General features: G+C 35.5%; 1 protein-coding gene across 1 annotated transcript in view; it reads left to right on the plus strand.

The window, feature by feature from the left end:
* Hira (histone cell cycle regulator-like protein) overlaps positions 1–20,282 on the plus strand; it is a 235,811-nt gene that overhangs the window by 60,144 nt on the left and 155,385 nt on the right. The window contains exon 7 of the mRNA XM_068230932.1: positions 17,146–17,313. Coding sequence (XP_068087033.1) covers positions 17,146–17,313 — 168 coding nt within the window. The remainder of the gene's footprint in view (positions 1–17,145; positions 17,314–20,282) is intronic.

The raw sequence follows: 20,282 nt of genomic DNA on the forward strand, positions 1-20,282 counted from the left end.
CCATATTTGAGAAATGTGTAGGAAGACAAACAGCTGACTGGCGTTTGGCGCGCGCACCGATGAATTTCCTTTATTGCGACAAACAAAGAGTTGCATGAAAGATACTTCTGTCTCCATTTTCAAACCAAAATTGAAACTTAAAGCGATGTCTAGTTAAACATCGACTGAACATCGTTTATGTAATGGAGGATCGTGATTGATTTAGACGTTGTTTAGGTAGACGATGTCTAAGGCTTAAAACTAGTCATCGTTTCTGCAATCGGCCCTTTATCTTTTGGATTGCTTACTGTACTGTTTGTTGCATTTTTAGATGCCTTGTACTGGCATTGAAAGTGCCCGACGCCCTTAAAACTTTGTGGCTTTTTGATATTTCCTATGACGGGGAAGGAAGTCTCTCGCTTCTGTGTGCTGTGCATAGCAACACAATACATTTCTCGCCTGGCAATTGTCTCCTTTAAAAGTCCGTTTGACCTCAGCATTTAAAAAATAAAACAAACTAACAATGCAGTTTCATCGGCATTGACAATATTGTTTGGTGCGTACGAATTGATTATAGGCTATAAGCCACGCTTTTCTGCCAACTTACATAAAATCAGTTTCATGGTCCGTATCGCACTTCAATAGATTCACAATTAAGTATTTATTTATTTTCCACCTAGTCGATACAATGATTGCTTAAGGCAATTTTAAAGGTCAAAAGTGGTACATGTTTCGTATATTAACAACATCTTCAGCCACATAACACTGTTTAGATGAAAAATATATAAAATTGACAAAGTAATGCTTTATATAGAAATAATATGAATCACCACCTTATCAATACACTATTTTATTTACTACCAAACTGGTAAATAGGGTCAATACCGGTTTCGACCCCTAAGGGGTCATCCTCAGTTGACACATATAAATATCTATAAAAACATCACATATAATAGTTAAAGTTTAAAATTGATGTGTCGTTAGTATACTGGTAAGTACATATGCATGTATTATGGAATTTATAAGTTTGTTCTATTAGAGCTATTATGTAGATTTTCTGTTTCTTTGTAAACAGTATCAAAAGTATTGTATTGGATGTGGTTCATCCATTTGACAAAATGCTAGTGGATTGAATATGTACATTTGCTGAGAGGTACATGCTATTCTATTTTACAATTTTTGTTATTACATAATATGGGGTAAAATTGTTACATTTGCACATATATGGTGATATTAGGTACAATGTAGGGTGTTAAAGATGTACTATTTGAATTTTCAGTATCCTGATTACATTTCATGTAGTGGTTGTAAGGTTTACTGATTCACTTGTTTAGTTCAGTTAAATACATAATGACCTTGTTGGTTTGAATTCTTATGATTAAAATATTGGTATGTAATACCTAGTTAACATGAATCCTTAATATTAATATATAAGTTTGTAGCACCTCTTATTCCCGTTTTCAGTCTTAAAATAGAATTGTGTCTTGACACTTTATTTTGTTAGACATATAAAAGTCTTGTTAAAATAAAACTTTGGGGCTAAAACCGGTATGAAATACCTATTTAAAATACATTAGATAATGGTATTGATATGTGGTGCTATGTGCATATTCAAAAAATCTAAATGAAATATAAATATAAATTGGTGACAGTACTGTAGGTTGTTGTGTTGTAGTTAACGGCTGGTCCATTAAAAATATATATGTTTACTTGAATAGGATCGATCACATGCTGTACGCGTTACGAGTGAAATTGCATAATATATTATAGTAATAACTGGTAATTTTGTAGGATACTGCTGTTGTAGTTGGAAATCTTGAATATCATTGAGAAAATGTTCTCATCTTGTCGCGTGTCGAATACAGGTTGAGTAGGTCACCATTAAGAGATGAAGTGCATATTGGATGTCGTATATCTAAATTAGGTTGTACGTTGGTTGTATCGTGGAGACGTGTTGTAAATTAATATATCTGTAAGTAGAAATAATAAGTGTGTGAGATAATGTATCGAAAGAATGTAGTGGCAAGTATATATCGTATTACTTACGTTGGCTGTTGGGATCGTGTGCTCTGTATGGCTGTCTGTTGAGATCTGTAGCGTGTTGCTCTGAGGTTATAGTTTACGGCGGTAGAGGGGAGGCTTGAAGGGATGGGTGGAGCGCTTGTAACGGGAGTGGGATTAAAGGAGGGGAGGTCTTGGAGCGGTAGATTTGTATTTATGGATTTTTGTTTATCTATTCTTTTTAAATAATAATCTTTCAGGAGGGGAATAACTGTATGAAAAAGAATATTATTTCTGTCTATGTTATCGTTCAAGTTGGAATTTGGATTAACGTATTTGTCTAAGTTTATATAGAATTCTTCTAGTATACTGAGCAAGGGGCTTTTTGGGTTTATTTTGAGGATTTGCATATCATTACTGATGTCTGTAAACTTATGTTTCTGATCGTTGATGTGTTGTCCCATGGCTGAGAAGTGTCTATGTCTAACGGCATTTACGTGTTCGTTGTATCTTATTGAAAAACTTCTACCAGTAAGCCCTACATAACTGGCTTGGCAATCATTGCATTTTAGACGGTACACTCCTGAGTGGTTGTATTTGTTTATGTTATTGACTGATTTAGAATTGTATAATATGTTGGTGTTATTGCGTGTAGTTTTGTATGCTATTTTTAGGCCTTGTTTTTTGAAAATGTTGGTTATGGGGTGTATATGGTTATTGTTGTAAGTGAATAGTGCGTATTCTTTTTTATCTTTGGTGATTCTGGTTAACTTAGTTTTTGGTTGGTTTTTTACTTTGTTGATGATATGGTTTATCATTACTCTTTTATAACCATTTTGTTTGGCTATTTCATGAATTATGTTTAGTTCTTTGTTCAAATCTTTCTTTGAAAGTGGAATGTTATATGCCCTGTGTATCATGCTGTAGTATGCGGCTTTTTTGTGAGTGTGTGGGTGGGTGGAGTCTGTTTTTATTGTATTTGATGTATGGGTAGGCTTTCTGTATATGTTGTATGTTAGATGATTATTATGTCTGGTTATAGATATATCCAAGTAGTTTATGGTATTGTTGTTTTCGGTTTCCATAGTAAATTTTATGTGGGGATCTATTTCATTCAGTTGTTCCAAGATTGTATTTTCGTTTGTGTGTCTATTGTCCATAATTATGAATACATCATCGACAAACCTGCACCAAAGAATGATATTTTCTATTTTTTGGATTTCTTGATGTTCTAAATGGTCCATATATATATCAGCTATTATGCCTGATATTGGCGATCCCATGGGCAATCCTTTTTGTTGGTAGATGGTGTCATGGAACCTAAAGTAATTGTTATTAATGGCGAAGTGTAATAGTTTTATAAATTCATTTATTTCCAATTTGCTTAGCTTGCTGTGTTTGTATAGGTTTGATTCTATGATAGTTATAGTTTTCTGTGTAGGTATGTTAGGATACATGTTTGTTATGTCATATGTTGCTAGTTTGTAGTATTGTTCTATTCTCATGTTTTTAGTAGTGTTGCAAAATTCTATAGAGTTTTTTATGGTTTTGTTTGCCTGAAAAACATAATGTTTTTTTAGGAATTTTTGTATGAATTTTGACAGTTTGTAGGTGGGACTAGATCTGTAGTTGATGATAGGTCTCATGGGAATATTATCTTTGTGAATTTTAGGGTAAGCTTTGGCTGTAGGTATACTTGGATTCATTGTAATCAGTTTAGTAGTTTCTTGTTCATTTAAAAGGAAGTTGGTGTTTTTTAAAAGAGTTTTTAAGTTCTTCTGGATGCTATTGGTTGGATCTTTATTCTTAATTTGGAAGGTTTCATCTTGAAAACAAGTTTTTGTTTTTGTTATATATTCCTCTTTATCCATGATAACTGTAGTATTTCCTTTATCTGCTTTTGTTACTAGTAAGTTGTTATGCTGGATTTTGTTTCTGAGTTCTTTTATTTGTGTTAGGTCTTTAGTATCTTGTTTATAGGTTTCTTGGTTGATTCTATTGATATATTGTGGTAATATTTTTTTAATTTCATATCTGATTTCATTTTGTTGTTCTTGAGGTATTTTGTTTAAAGCATCTTCTGTTTCAGTAATGATAGTGGTGATATTTTCAAAAATTGAGTTATTTTTCCAGTTATGTTTACCTTACAAACACTACATGAAATGTAATCAGGATACTGAAAATTCAAATAGTACATCTTTAACACCCTACATTGTACCTAATATCACCATATATGTGCAAATGTAACAATTTTACCCCATATTATGTAATAACAAAAATTGTAAAATAGAATAGCATGTACCTCTCAGCAAATGTACATATTCAATCCACTAGCATTTTGTCAAATGGATGAACCACATCCAATACAATACTTTTGATACTGTTTACAAAGAAACAGAAAATCTACATAATAGCTCTAATAGAACAAACTTATAAATTCCATAATACATGCATATGTACTTACCAGTATACTAACGACACATCAATTTTAAACTTTAACTATTATATGTGATGTTTTTATAGATATTTATATGTGTCAACTGAGGATGACCCCTTAGGGGTCGAAACCGGTATTGACCCTATTTACCAGTTTGGTAGTAAATAAAATAGTGTATTGATAAGGTGGTGATTCATATTATTTCTATATAGTGATACCAATCAATACGGACATGAAGCTTATAAATAATAATAGAACAGCCAACCAGGCAAAAAGAATAGCACACAGATATCAAAATTTGAAAATTAAGATCACTAACATCGTCAAAAACATCACGTTTTTAAAACAATGCCTACAAAACAACTTAACCCCTAAATTTCTTAAGAAATATAATAACAAACATAGAAGCACTAATCAAACCCGAAATACACAAAATAAGACAAATCGAATATGGCTTAAAGAGGAGATCAAATTCATGTACAGAAAGAAACAACACCTAAACATCCAAATGTATGAAGCACACCTAAGAGCCTCACATGAATTACCATATACATATTGGATTAACTTCCAACAAATAACCCATGTAAAGATAGAAAACTTAGCGATACAGAAACAGAATACCCTAAATAAGAAACTCAATGCATTGAAGCAATCACAAAATCAACATACACATAAGTACACACAGAACAAACAACATACCACTACACCTATTGAAAGCAACCTACATGAATTCCACCCACCAATCAAAAATCTAACCAATACAGTATTTAATGAAGCAGAAACTACTATACTGAGCAAGGGACCTAAACATAACTGGAAAAATAACTCAATTTTTGAAAATATCACCACTATCATTACTGAAACAGAAGATGCTTTAAACAAAATACCTCAAGAACAACAAAATGAAATCAGATATGAAATTAAAAAAATATTACCACAATATATCAATAGAATCAACCAAGAAACCTATAAACAAGATACTAAAGACCTAACACAAATAAAAGAACTCAGAAACAAAATCCAGCATAACAACTTACTAGTAACAAAAGCAGATAAAGGAAATACTACAGTTATCATGGATAAAGAGGAATATATAACAAAAACAAAAACTTGTTTTCAAGATGAAACCTTCCAAATTAAGAATAAAGATCCAACCAATAGCATCCAGAAGAACTTAAAAACTCTTTTAAAAAACACCAACTTCCTTTTAAATGAACAAGAAACTACTAAACTGATTACAATGAATCCAAGTATACCTACAGCCAAAGCTTACCCTAAAATTCACAAAGATAATATTCCCATGAGACCTATCATCAACTACAGATCTAGTCCCACCTACAGACTGTCAAAATTCATACAAAAATTCCTAAAAAAACATTATGTTTTTCAGGCAAACAAAACCATAAAAAACTCTATAGAATTTTGCAACACTACTAAAAACATGAGAATAGAACAATACTACAAACTAGCAACATATGACATAACAAACATGTATCCTAACATACCTACACAGAAAACTATAACTATCATAGAATCAAACCTATACAAACACAGCAAGCTAAGCAAATTGGAAATAAATGAAAAGAAATCAACTACCACCTGGATTCAAGAAGTCAAGAAAGACCTGGAAAGGAACAACATACGAGAAGAAGAATTATTGGAAAGAAAGATTTTTAGGAAGAAAGTCTTACAAATGGAAGGATTCCAAGGGAGGAAGGAAAAGAAAACAGGCACAAAGTGGACTGAAGACAGGAAAAAGAAACACAGTGAAACAATGAAAGAATACTGGAAGAAAAGGAAAGAACTAAGGAGGAACAATTGAAATTGTAACGTGGTCCTTAGAAGGCCGGAACGCAAGAAGAAGAAGAAGAATTTATAAAACTATTACACTTCGCCATTAATAACAATTACTTTAGGTTCCATGACACCATCTACCAACAAAAAGGATTGCCCATGGGATCGCCAATATCAGGCATAATAGCTGATATATATATGGACCATTTAGAACATCAAGAAATCCAAAAAATAGAAAATATCATTCTTTGGTGCAGGTTTGTCGATGATGTATTCATAATTATGGACAATAGACACACAAACGAAAATACAATCTTGGAACAACTGAATGAAATAGATCCCCACATAAAATTTACTATGGAAACCGAAAACAACAATACCATAAACTACTTGGATATATCTATAACCAGACATAATAATCATCTAACATACAACATATACAGAAAGCCTACCCATACATCAAATACAATAAAAACAGACTCCACCCACCCACACACTCACAAAAAAGCCGCATACTACAGCATGATACACAGGGCATATAACATTCCACTTTCAAAGAAAGATTTGAACAAAGAACTAAACATAATTCATGAAATAGCCAAACAAAATGGTTATAAAAGAGTAATGATAAACCATATCATCAACAAAGTAAAAAACCAACCAAAAACTAAGTTAACCAGAATCACCAAAGATAAAAAAGAATACGCACTATTCACTTACAACAATAACCATATACACCCCATAACCAACATTTTCAAAAAACAAGGCCTAAAAATAGCATACAAAACTACACGCAATAACACCAACATATTATACAATTCTAAATCAGTCAATAACATAAACAAATACAACCACTCAGGAGTGTACCGTCTAAAATGCAATGATTGCCAAGCCAGTTATGTAGGGCTTACTGGTAGAAGTTTTTCAATAAGATACAACGAACACGTAAATGCCGTTAGACATAGACACTTCTCAGCCATGGGACAACACATCAACGATCAGAAACATAAGTTTACAGACATCAGTAATGATATGCAAATCCTCAAAATAAACCCAAAAAGCCCCTTGCTCAGTATACTAGAAGAATTCTATATAAACTTAGACAAATACGTTAATCCAAATTCCAACTTGAACGATAACATAGACAGAAATAATATTCTTTTTCATACAGTTATTCCCCTCCTGAAAGATTATTATTTAAAAAGAATAGATAAACAAAAATCCATAAATACAAATCTACCGCTCCAAGACCTCCCCTCCTTTAATCCCACTCCCGTTACAAGCGCTCCACCCATCCCTTCAAGCCTCCCCTCTACCGCCGTAAACTATAACCTCAGAGCAACACGCTACAGATCTCAACAGACAGCCATACAGAGCACACGATCCCAACAGCCAACGTAAGTAATACGATATATACTTGCCACTACATTCTTTCGATACATTATCTCACACACTTATTATTTCTACTTACAGATATATTAATTTACAACACGTCTCCACGATACAACCAACGTACAACCTAATTTAGATATACGACATCCAATATGCACTTCATCTCTTAATGGTGACCTACTCAACCTGTATTCGACACGCGACAAGATGAGAACATTTTCTCAATGATATTCAAGATTTCCAACTACAACAGCAGTATCCTACAAAATTACCAGTTATTACTATAATATATTATGCAATTTCACTCGTAACGCGTACAGCATGTGATCGATCCTATTCAAGTAAACATATATATTTTTAATGGACCAGCCGTTAACTACAACACAACAACCTACAGTACTGTCACCAATTTATATTTATATTTCATTTAGATTTTTTGAATATGCACATAGCACCACATATCAATACCATTATCTAATGTATTTTAAATAGGTATTTCATACCGGTTTTAGCCCCAAAGTTTTATTTTAACAAGACTTTTATATGTCTAACAAAATAAAGTGTCAAGACACAATTCTATTTTAAGACTGAAAACGGGAATAAGAGGTGCTACAAACTTATATATTAATATTAAGGATTCATGTTAACTAGGTATTACATACCAATATTTTAATCATAAGAATTCAAACCAACAAGGTCATTATGTATTTAACTGAACTAAACAAGTGAATCAGTAAACCTTACAACCACTACATGAAATGTAATCAGGATACTGAAAATTCAAATAGTACATCTTTAACACCCTACATTGTACCTAATATCACCATATATGTGCAAATGTAACAATTTTACCCCATATTATGTAATAACAAAAATTGTAAAATAGAATAGCATGTACCTCTCAGCAAATGTACATATTCAATCCACTAGCATTTTGTCAAATGGATGAACCACATCCAATACAATACTTTTGATACTGTTTACAAAGAAACAGAAAATCTACATAATAGCTCTAATAGAACAAACTTATAAATTCCATAATACATGCATATGTACTTACCAGTATACTAACGACACATCAATTTTAAACTTTAACTATTATATGTGATGTTTTTATAGATATTTATATGTGTCAACTGAGGATGACCCCTTAGGGGTCGAAACCGGTATTGACCCTATTTACCAGTTTGGTAGTAAATAAAATAGTGTATTGATAAGGTGGTGATTCATATTATTTCTATATAGTGATACCAATCAATACGGACATGAAGCTTATAAATAATAAAAGTAATGCTTTGTCAATTTTATATATTTTTTGCCAACTGTCGCCATCGCCAGTGTTCGGGGATTCTACCTCCCCGCACACTGCCTGCTACGTGATATTGTGGCGTTTCTTAAAACGCCGAATACAAAATAATTACGATTCCACTCGAACATAGCAGTTATGAAGCACACTGTAGACATGCCCGATGTAGGTGAAAGTGCGCAAAGTTACTCCTGCATGTTCCAGAAGACTCGTTCTTTCATGACGTAGAGAAATTTTGAATTTAAATTACATTGTAAAATACTATTATTTTTTAATATGTAAAGGAAATTTCAAATTAAAAGTCTGAAGTTTGGTAACGGGACCAACATTGTTTTTTGAATCACAAATTATCTGTATTTCTAAAAGGATTTAAATAACGTGCAAAACCGTACCTCCTGTTTCCGGGAACGAGAGCTGCTTTGAATTAGGGGAAATTTTGAATTAACCGATTTCGAATTAAGGAGGTTCTACTGTATTCCCCACTATTAGTTCATTCCTTTCACAGAAGTCCACTAGTTCCTCTCCTTCACGATTCTTTTATCCATATCCATATGATCCAATGACTTCTTACTTTCTGTATGAAGTCCATCACTTCATTCTTCATCTTTAGTCTAATCTTCATTATTCTGTCACTCACACATTCTACCACTTCAACATACTCCTCCAACTGCTTCAAAATGATTAGTCCCATTCCCTTTATTGCCCCTTGGCCACCACTTAAGTGTATTCTTTCCTCAATTTCTTCCTTCTGATACCTTTCCGTTTCACTTCATTCTGCCCCATCTTTTCCGCCTTCTCCTTCTCCATGAAGTCTACTACTTCCTCCACCTTTCTTATCAGGGTTGTATGTCTGTCTTAATGTTGGTTACTGGTTGCCCATTTTTCACAGTTCCCCCAGTATATAACTGCACGTCGCTTGCAGGGGACGCCCTAATCTTTTCCGATGCTGATTTCCTAGTACCATATCATGTATAGGCTATTATTACTATGGGGTCGCCACTCCCAAAGGCATTTTATACCTACTGCCAGGTGTTATTCTAGGCCGCTCCGCTGGAGTACAAACGGCCTCTGTAGCCGCTCCTCTGGAGTACAGGCGCTACAACGTTCCCTCTTCCGCCACCAATGTCGTACCGAAGTCCACCTTCTCTGCCACTGATGCCGTTGGGGTCTTCACCCATATTCTGGGCTTGGGCCCTCCATATTTGTGATCTCTGGAGAGAGAGTGTCCCAGAATTTTAAAGCCCCCAGGAACTGGGCTGCCTGTTGGTCCGCGGGTTATATTTGGTATTTCAACCAGCCCTATTGAATTGTAGGCTCCCCCTATCCGCCACCTAGGAACGTACCCTCTAGGGGTTAACGGCTCCCTCTGTTATGACATCACTGAACTGTTTGTGACCAGCTTTTTAGTACAGTTAAATAAATACTCGCCTTCTGTGCTCAGAGTAAAGGGCAGCCAACCCAAGTGGCATGCGAAAAATAGTAGCATATACCAATTACTAGTATACAGTAGAACCGCAATAAAACAAGTACGGGATATAGCGAGACCAACATTATAATGACAGAAAATGCATGCACCATCAAATTGGTAATGATATATATACACTTAAAATGAGTAATGTTACAGTAACACTCTTGCTGAAGTGAGCATGGTTTTCATAGTTGAGGAGCTTTTATTGCTTCATGTGTCATAGTGAATGTGACATATTATTTAGCTTGTTTTTTAATTTTTTGTGATATTTGAAGCCTTTCTTTTTAGTTTCTATTCGGGCAGTTAATTTATAACATCTTTATAGGATCCTCAGTCTGTTGAAACTAATTTATGAATAACTACATTTAGAAACTACCTGAAAAAGAAAACAGCAGAATTATACCTGGAAAAGAAAGAACTTAATTTTAATTTATTTATTTAATTGACATTCTTGGCTCCCTAGTGGAACCTTCTCAAGGTTGTTGTTTTTAATATTGATTCAGACGTGTGCAGTTGCATTGAGGATATCATCTAAAAGATAGTGTTAAGATCTGAACGTGAAATTAGAAATAATATCGTTGTGTGAAGCCTTTGGAGTGTATAGCAAAAAGGTCTGGTAGGTCGGAACATGTATCATATCATGTTTTTAGGTTAAAAATGATATAAATTCAGTTAACTTGTCTTATAAAAAAATTGTATGTACAGTTCAAATTTCATAATAGAGTAGGCCTTAACAACCATCAATCTGTTGATTTATTTGGTCTGTGCTTCTCCTGAAATATTTGGATGAAGTAAAAACTGCAGATAGGAGGGGGCAATGAGGATCAATGTCAATAGGTTTGTTTATGTCCTCAAGATGGTGCAGCTCTTTCCAGGCACACCCCCAGTGGAGGTGAGCTGCATGTACCATTTCAACCACATACTGGCCCTCGGGCATTCTTAAATGTCAGATAGTACCAAGAATCAATCCAGGACTTCCAAGGACAGCACCTAATAGTGCTAACTGTTACGCTATGGAGGCAGACGTCTATCAGTGTGCTGTACTTACATATGCATTAAGCTTATTTGTTAAAATTACAATGGGAAATCCTACGGAATTACTGTTCCTCTAACATTATGGGGATTTGTGTGTGCTATGCTGTGAACTGCGTAGTGTGTCACTTTTCTGTATTGAGTTCTAGCTGCGATACATGTATAAAAGCACTGAATTTTTTGTGTCTTTTTCATTTCTGGTAGAGTACTCATAATCTGTAAAACAATTACAAAATCTGAAGTAAGGGCATTTTCAGATAATTTATAGCATATTTTATAATAAAAATAATAATCGTATGGCCTCAGCTACCGTGTGCAGACATTTCAATTTGACGTCATCTGGCTGTCTGCTCGTCAATTTTGACGTTCTGTTTTACTCTGGGCCAACTAGATGGCAGACCAAGTAAACCAAAACTCTCTTGGGCGTCTATGGCTGAAGACTTAATGAATTTTGTTGGGTAAACACCAAATGTGTCACTAGAGATCTTTTACATGCCGACAATGCACGGTATGAAGTGTCGAGTGGACTTTTTCCCGCCCTTCAAAAATCCAACTACCTCTGCTGGGTTTGAACCCACTCTCTCGGGATCCGGAGGCTGACACTCTACCACTGATTCACACAGGCAGCTATATTTTATAATATCACTGCAGTTCACAGCAAGTTCAAGGATCTGCTTGGTATCCCAACCATCCAAGAGTCTTATAAAACAAGAATTTGTCGCCCTCTGGAAGTTCCAGGTTCCAGCGCTGTGAAATATAGCTGTTTGTTTGGGTCAGCATGTATGTGTGAAAAGCATTTTCTGTTATGCACAGATGGGCTGAGTGTTTCAGTGGGTTGAGGAACTGACCTTCTAATCCCAACTTGGAATGTTCGATCCTGGCTCAGTTTGATGGTATTTGAAGGTGCTCAAATACATCAGCCTGTGTTGCTCGATGTACTGGCACGTGAAAGAACTCCTTCTTCATCTTGAACCAGCTCCAGTTTCCTGGGTGCAGTGAATGAGCACTCTCCATTTACTAGTGTCCATGTAGAGGTTTTCTTCCATAACCTGCTGCAAATCCAGACTTCGTCCACCTAGTTTATTTCTAATTTGATCGATCCATCTCTTCCTTGGCCGACCTTATGACCTTTTGCCTTAGATTTCTTTCTTAAACCACACTCTAGCTGTTCTTTCTGGGTCCATTCTTTTGAGATGACGAAACCATTTCAACCTGGCTTTGGCACAGATCTCACTAAGGGATTTTTTCCCCTGGACAAGATGGCATATTTCGTTGTTTCTTATTTTGTCCTCCCTCGTTTTCTGAACCACCGATCTTAAGAATTTAATTTACACTGCTTGTAGTTTGCTGATATTTCTGTTGGTTTGGATGCAGGTTTCTAGACTGTATATGGTAACTGGTATAAAAAAGCTCGTGTGGAGTAATAGTACTGTAGAGTCTTAAATTGATAATGGACTATAACAGGAGAAGAAACAGAGATATAGTAATAACATTTGTAGATTTCAAGAAAGCTTACGATTGCATCCATAGAGAATCTCTGTTTAAAATTTTAAGACACCTTGGACTACACCCCAAATCAATAAACATGATACAATTTACTCTCATAACACCAAATCAAAAGTGAAGTTTAGGGGTGAAACATCAGAGACATTTGAAATTAAAACTGGACTACGGCAGGGAGATGGGCTCTCACCACTATTATTTCATTGTGCTCTAGAAATGGTAATGAGGGAATGGTTTAGAAAATATCCCCCAAAAATAAAGATTGGCCGAAAAATCAAAACAAATTGCCTGGGTTTTGCCAACTATTTTGCATTTCTAGCAGTGGACATAAAAGAAGCAAAAACCCAGATATCAGAACTTCAAAACATTGCAAATAAAATTGGCCTCAAAATATAATTTAAAAAAACAACAGAAATTATGCCCCAAAAACCAACACAACTAAAAGAAGTTACCATAAATGGTAATAAAATCAAAATAGTAACTCAATTTAAATATCTTGGTGAAGTAACAACACATAACCTAAATTAAAAAAATCTCAATCCAAACAAGAACAAATAGATTAGCTAAAGCACAGAAATTAACATGGGATATCTATAAAAAGAAATGTTTATCAATAAATGCAAAAATAAAACAGTACAACACAGTTATAAAACCAGAAGCTACATATGCAGTAGAAACTTTTTTTCACCTGAATAAACAATCAAAGACTTATAGACTTCAGAAAATTGAAAGGAGGATTGGAAGAACTTGCATCAACAAAAAAATACCAAAAAGATGGACAGTGGCGGATAATACCTAACAAAGTCGTGTACAAGTAGCTAGAACCCATTACAGATACTATGCATAAGAGGAGACTGGGATTCTTTGGACATATCATGAGGATGGAGATTTCGAGACTTCTGAAACAACTAGTACAGCACCATGTTGTCTCAAGAAATACCACAACAGGATGTAAATGGATCAGAGAAGTAAGAGAGGATCTGAAGGAAATAGGTCTTCTTCCAACGGAAGACACCAAAATAAGATAAAATTCAATACAAAACTCAAGAATACAAACCTCCGCTTTACCCTTACACGAAACAAACCTGAGGGAAGTGCCGAAAACCTGTTCAGCAATACACTCGAAGAAAGTAAAAAAAAAATAAAAAAAAATAAACATCTAACCCTGAACATAATGTAGACGTTTCGCAAGTACGAACATTTCACGAAACTCTATCCATCTTCAAGTAGAGTTAAGTAAAATTCTTTCAAGAATAAAATTTATTGTATCCGCCTTGTCTCCTTCCTGTTGATGTGGACACTCTCTGCTTTATGACTTCTGAGGATGCTCTAAAGAATACCACCCGAACGCGATGCTAAGATGGTCCCTTATGCAAGTTCACCGCCGATTGCTTTTACAGTACAGTACTTCCTCAAATTACCGCAATGACGAAACGTTAACACCAAGATCCGTAAGTATGCTGTAGCCGTCCTTTCGTGAGATACAGTTTCTTGAAGAATGCGTGATTGAGGATTTAGCGTTGATGGAACTGAAATTTCTGGACGGTTGGTCCAGGAAATAGTTTCTTTGAGGAACGGATAATGCAGGATTTTTACAATGTGATTTAATTAAGATTCTCACGGAACCACGTAATTTGAATGAATAATATGGGAAAACGTAGTTTCCGAGATTGTATAATCGAGGTTCTACTGTATACTTTTCATTAAATATGCAGGGGTCATAAGAATCCAATATATAATAGGTAGAGAGATCGGGCCAGATAGGAAGACGGCCAGGGGAAGTGTGCGAGTGAGAGAGCAGAAACATGGGAGTGAGAACAATGACTTCCCCTTCTCGCCTGGTGTTGTGACAATGTATAGTTGACCCAAAATATTTGTTATAACGGACATGTAACATTTCACAGATTGTCTTGACATAAAACATTTTCAGTTATTGGAATTCCCTTCTGGTTATAAATTAGAGGCATTAATAGCTTCTATACTGTTGCTGTATTTTCTGTTCTCTCTTAGGGTGTTGAAACAATGACTTGAACTAAGTCGCTTAGTAAAATATTAGAGGCCTTTGAGATGTGGCTATACCGAAGTATGCTAAGAGTGTCATGGACAGATCATGTCACAAATGTAGAGATCCTTCGAAGAATGAGAAAAGCGAGAAAGCTACAATACCTCGGTCACATCATAAGAAACAGAAGCAGGTACCATCTACTGCAAGAAATCCTGCAAGGAAAGATACCTGGAAAGAGAGGTGCTGACAGGAGATGAATCTCCTGGCTAAAAAACCTCAGAGACTGGACTCACAAAACATCAGCAGAGTTACTCCATGCAGCTCACAACAGGGAAGACACAGCCAAGATGGTTGCCGGCATCCAGAATGGATAGGGACTAGAAGAAGAAGAAGAAGAAGAAGAAGGTACTGTCGTAGGTAGACCTAATGTACACCACTCATGACAGTTTCAACTCAAGAAGAAAATAGAAAGCAGCGCACACGTCTAGACAACCTTGTAGCAGAAGCTCTGATGGGAGGGACTATGCTATGCTGGATCGTTCCAAGTGTGCGTGCTTGGCCAGACGTCTTCCTAGCTACCCCAATCTCTCTCTTCCTACAACATTTGCAGGCTGCCACAAGACCAAAGAGTACCTTAACCATTGGATATTATTTTACAATTTTTTTTTTTTTTTTTTTAAATACTTAATGAAAAGTGGGTAACTTTAAGGTGGTTGTTAAGGTTCATAGGTGTGGTTTCTGAAGATGGCTATCGACCCCTTTAATGCGGGTGTCACAATTGAGTGAAGGAGGTCAGCCAGCACTTAGTCCAGATCTTTTAAAGAAGTCCACGAGTAGCCGGGGAATGGTCCCTGGGGCACCTATCATGAGGATAGTGATGCTTATGGACAGTGATGCTTATGGACTCAAGCTTGTATTTGTTTTTGGAGTACAGTACTGTAGTTTCATAGATTTTTTTTAAAATAATTTAAGGTCAGCTTCTTCCTTCAGGTTGAATTGATGAGCCCACTGCTAAACTCCCTGCCATGTAAGCCTATACACTAGAGGTACAATCTTACTCTTTCTCCCCTGTTAATACCGAAGGTAGTGATTTATAGTTATTTTCTAACTGTTGGGTTCAATTCAATGTCGCTAACTAGTTGCCGATACAATGTCTTACGGTTGCTGATAATCGTGCACGTTGACAGTATATAGCTGTGGTTTTTGCGTGACTTGCGAGATTTACATATTGCCACCGCCGTATTGTGAAAATCACTACTGTTACATCTGCGGGTACAAGTACAGCATATTTTGTTTTCCTGAAGGATTGTAAATCTGTTTGGATAATACCAGGTAAGTAGAATTGTGGCATGTTCAAATAATGCATTTAATACTGTAGTTGGGGTTAAATGATGAACACAGCATTTTAATGATATGGTCTTTTTTCGTCCTATTTATATGTATAGAATGCAGTTAGGGTGTATGAGAAGCAAGAAAAATTTGCAAGAACTCCTCCGAAATGAACGTTACATCCTTTCAGTTGGAATAGAAGGGAATTTCATTATCAACCTAACCTTACCTTGTCTTGTCACGGCATTGGCACGTTTTGCAGGCTTAGCCTTTGAGTATTGTTATTGACTTAAGGTGTATGTACATGTAATATACCGTATTTGATTGTGTGTATTATTACATTGTTTCACTTCAGTCTGACAAGAAACAGCACATTTCAAGAAGGGAGCTCAATTATTTACACCAGCGAAACACCGAAGAATACGATTATAGTAATGCATATGTCAAAATAAAGGCAGAAATATATAACATTAAATAAAGTGAGGATGAGAGAGAGTGTGTATTTCTTTAATTCCTCACTGAGCTTATAAGCCATCTTTATTATGAATATCTTGATTGATCATTTACTTGGTAAAGGAACCTCGATTATTGTTACTTATAGTGAGGTTAGTTTGTTGATGGTTATGTCGTGATTTCAGTATGTAACTAGTCAAGTTGGCAGCAAAGATGAGCCATTAAGAAGAAAAGAGAGAGAATAGGGCGGCGATATCTGCTTTTTAGTGTATAGCCTGAGTGACAAGTACTATACACTAGGGTGAAATTCTGGTAATTTCACGATTTGCAGTTGATGAAATTAAATTATGGTTTCTTTCTGGGAACATAATTTTTGAAATAATAATATGAATCCTTATCTATTATTCTCTTTTTGATATGTTCATCATCATTATTAATTCTTTCAGTGTGGTGGCACAACACATGTTCTTCGTCTGAGCTGGTCCCCAGACGGTCAGTACTTGGTGTCTGCTCATGCTATGAATGGTGGTGGTCCAACAGCGCAGATCGTGGAGCGAGAGGGCTGGCGACAAGATAAGGACTTTGTTGGTCATAGGAAGGCTGTCACTTGTGTGGTAAGTGTACTTGGTTGGGGATATAAGTTATTAGTTTCATGTCCATATTGATGACTATTACAGTTCACGATTATAGGTTTCAAGTCTCCACCTAATCAATACTATTACAATATCAAATATATGTATTTACATTCAAAAATACATTACGATCACAGTACTAGTTTTGATCCTGTTATGTATCATCTTCAGCTGTTAGAAATCAATAACACTAATAGTCAAAATAGCAAGAACTAAATAAAACATTACTCTACCTAAGATTTATGTATACAATCCTGTGTTCTAATACAGTCAAATATGTACAGATCAATAAAATTTAGTAATTTTATAAGTAACTTCCATAATATACCTTATTAAAATAGTGAGATAAAATAAAATAAAGTGTAACCGTTATTATTAGAGTAAAGACTGTGCATGTAAATTCCAAGCAGAAAAAGTATTTCAAAGTACAAAATTACTATTTTAAATTATGGTGTCATATTATTATTATTATTATTATTATTATTATTATTATTATTATTATTATTATTATTATTATTATTGTTGTTGTTATTCTTGTTGTTGTTATTATTATTATTATTATTATTATTATTATTATTATTATTATTATTATTATTATTATTATTATTATTATTATTATTATAATCCCGTGGGGGTTTTGCCTGTTCCCCTATCGGGCACGTCCCAGGTGGCGGATCGGGGGGCTCGCCGGATTTGTCCGGAGGGCTTGAGGGAAATAAAATACCTCTCGCGGACCAAAAACAGGCACAGCCAGAAAACATCTTGAGGCAACCTCTGAGGCTCAATACCTTAGTTGTAACTATGAGATTGACAAAGATCAATCTCCCCATTATCTTCAACTTGCTAGCATGATGGCAACGTCAGTTAATGATACTACTACCCCAGGCCCTAGTATTCATACTAGGTTTTCTCGGTCATCGGATTCTGGGGGACCGAGAACATCATGCGGGAATGTATCGGAGCTTCCCAAATCTCTTCGCCCAAAGGAAAAACATTTTATTGGCACTTTAAACATCAACACGCTTCGCAAAATTGGAAAGTTGAAGCACTTAACAGACACATTAGACCAACTCAACATCCAAATTCTGGCACTCCAAGAAACTAGGTACAGTGACGAAAATCATTTTGAATCAGGAAACTATAGAATTTATAAAGGTAAACCAGCTACCCTCCTCCCTAACAAAATATTACAATTTGGCACTGGTTTTGCAGTGAGAAAAAATATCACAAATTCGGTATTATACTTTACATCTCCTTCTGAAAGAATTTCGCTAATGACAATCAAATCAGGAAACAAAGCTTATACACTAATCAATGCACATGCACCAACAAACAATTACAATCAAAAAGACCCACAGAAGGTAGATGACTTCTGGGAATTACTAGAAGAAACTACAGCCAAAGTTCCAAAACATCATGTCAAAATTCTGCTGGGGGACTTCAGTGCACAAATTGGCAAAGAGAAGAAATTTAGGACCACTGTAGGACTTTACCCTGCTCACAAAAGAACCAATAAAAATGGAGAACGTTTAATTGGCTTCTGCGAGAATTTCGATCTAAAATTGATGTCAACCCATTTCCTGGCACTTCCACAAAAGAAAATGACATGGAGATCCCCGAACATGCATTTAGGAGAATTTCAACTAGACCATGTGGCTATTTCCAAGAAAAACCAAAAAGAAATTATGAACGTTAAAGTCAAAAAGGGAATTATTGACTCCGACCACCACCTATCTCTTGTTAAAGTAAAGTTTCAACCCAACAGGAAGAAAACCAAAACAATCAGAAACCCAAGAATCGACCCTGAATTTCTGAGACAGAACTCAGACAATTTCCTTGCGAATATCTCCAACGATGCTCCTTCAAACTGGCTAGAACTCAAGGACACACTCTTGAAAGCTTCACAAAACATCAGCAATCCCCCAAGGAAACGCAAACACAGGTGGTGGAATGACACCTGTGACAAGGCCATAGAAGTCAGAATTAGGTCCTGGCTAAACTGGAGTTCCCATAAAACTGATCAAAATCGTGATGAATTCTTCAAAACACAGAAACAAACCTCAAAAATCATCAGATCTGAAAAACGAAAATATGATCAAAACAGACTGGTAGAAATAGAAGAAGATTTCAAGAAAAACAATACACGGAACTTCTACAGAACATTCAGAGAAGAATTTTCCAATTACCAGGCACCTAGTCTCTGTTTCAAACGTACAAATGGGACTTTGGAAACAAGTAATAAGGGAAATTGTGAACTCCTAGCAAACCATTTCATGGACCTTTTAAACTGTGAATCTCCAAAGGAACAATTCACCTATGAAAAACCAACACCTAATCCAGATTCAGAACCCCCCACATTACAAGAAGTCAAACAAATAATCAGAGATTTAAAAGACAACAAAGCACCAGGAGAAGATGGAATAATCGCTGAAATGTTGAAAATTGGTGGTGACAAACTGGCCCAGAGTATTCAAAAAATCTTACAGGACATTTGGTTTTCTGAAGAAATTCCGGAGGATTGGAAATGTGCATTGATTCACCCGCTTCACAAGAAAGGAGACAAATCAGATATTAATAACTACAGAGGAATTTCTCTCCTCTCACTCGTATATAAAATCTTCTCTAAAGCTCTACTTAATAGATTAGAGAAACAAACAGACCACCTAATCGGAGATTATCAGACTGGATTCCGAAAAGGGAGATCCTGCGCAGAACAAATCCTAAACCTAAAAACCATACTACAGATTCGTAAAACCAAACAAACAGTAATCACCTTTGTTGACTTCAAAAAAGCGTATGATTCCATAGATCGGCAGACCCTGTTCAACATACTAGAGGAATTTCAAGTCGACAGGAAAACGAGGGAATTGATTAAACAAACTCTGACCAACACAGCATCAAAAGTTAAGTTCTTGGGAGAAATTTCTGAACCGTTCGAAATCAGAACTGGC

The sequence above is a fragment of the Anabrus simplex genome, chromosome X (assembly GCF_040414725.1).
Source record: "Anabrus simplex isolate iqAnaSimp1 chromosome X, ASM4041472v1, whole genome shotgun sequence".
NCBI lineage: Eukaryota > Metazoa > Arthropoda > Insecta > Orthoptera > Tettigoniidae > Anabrus > Anabrus simplex.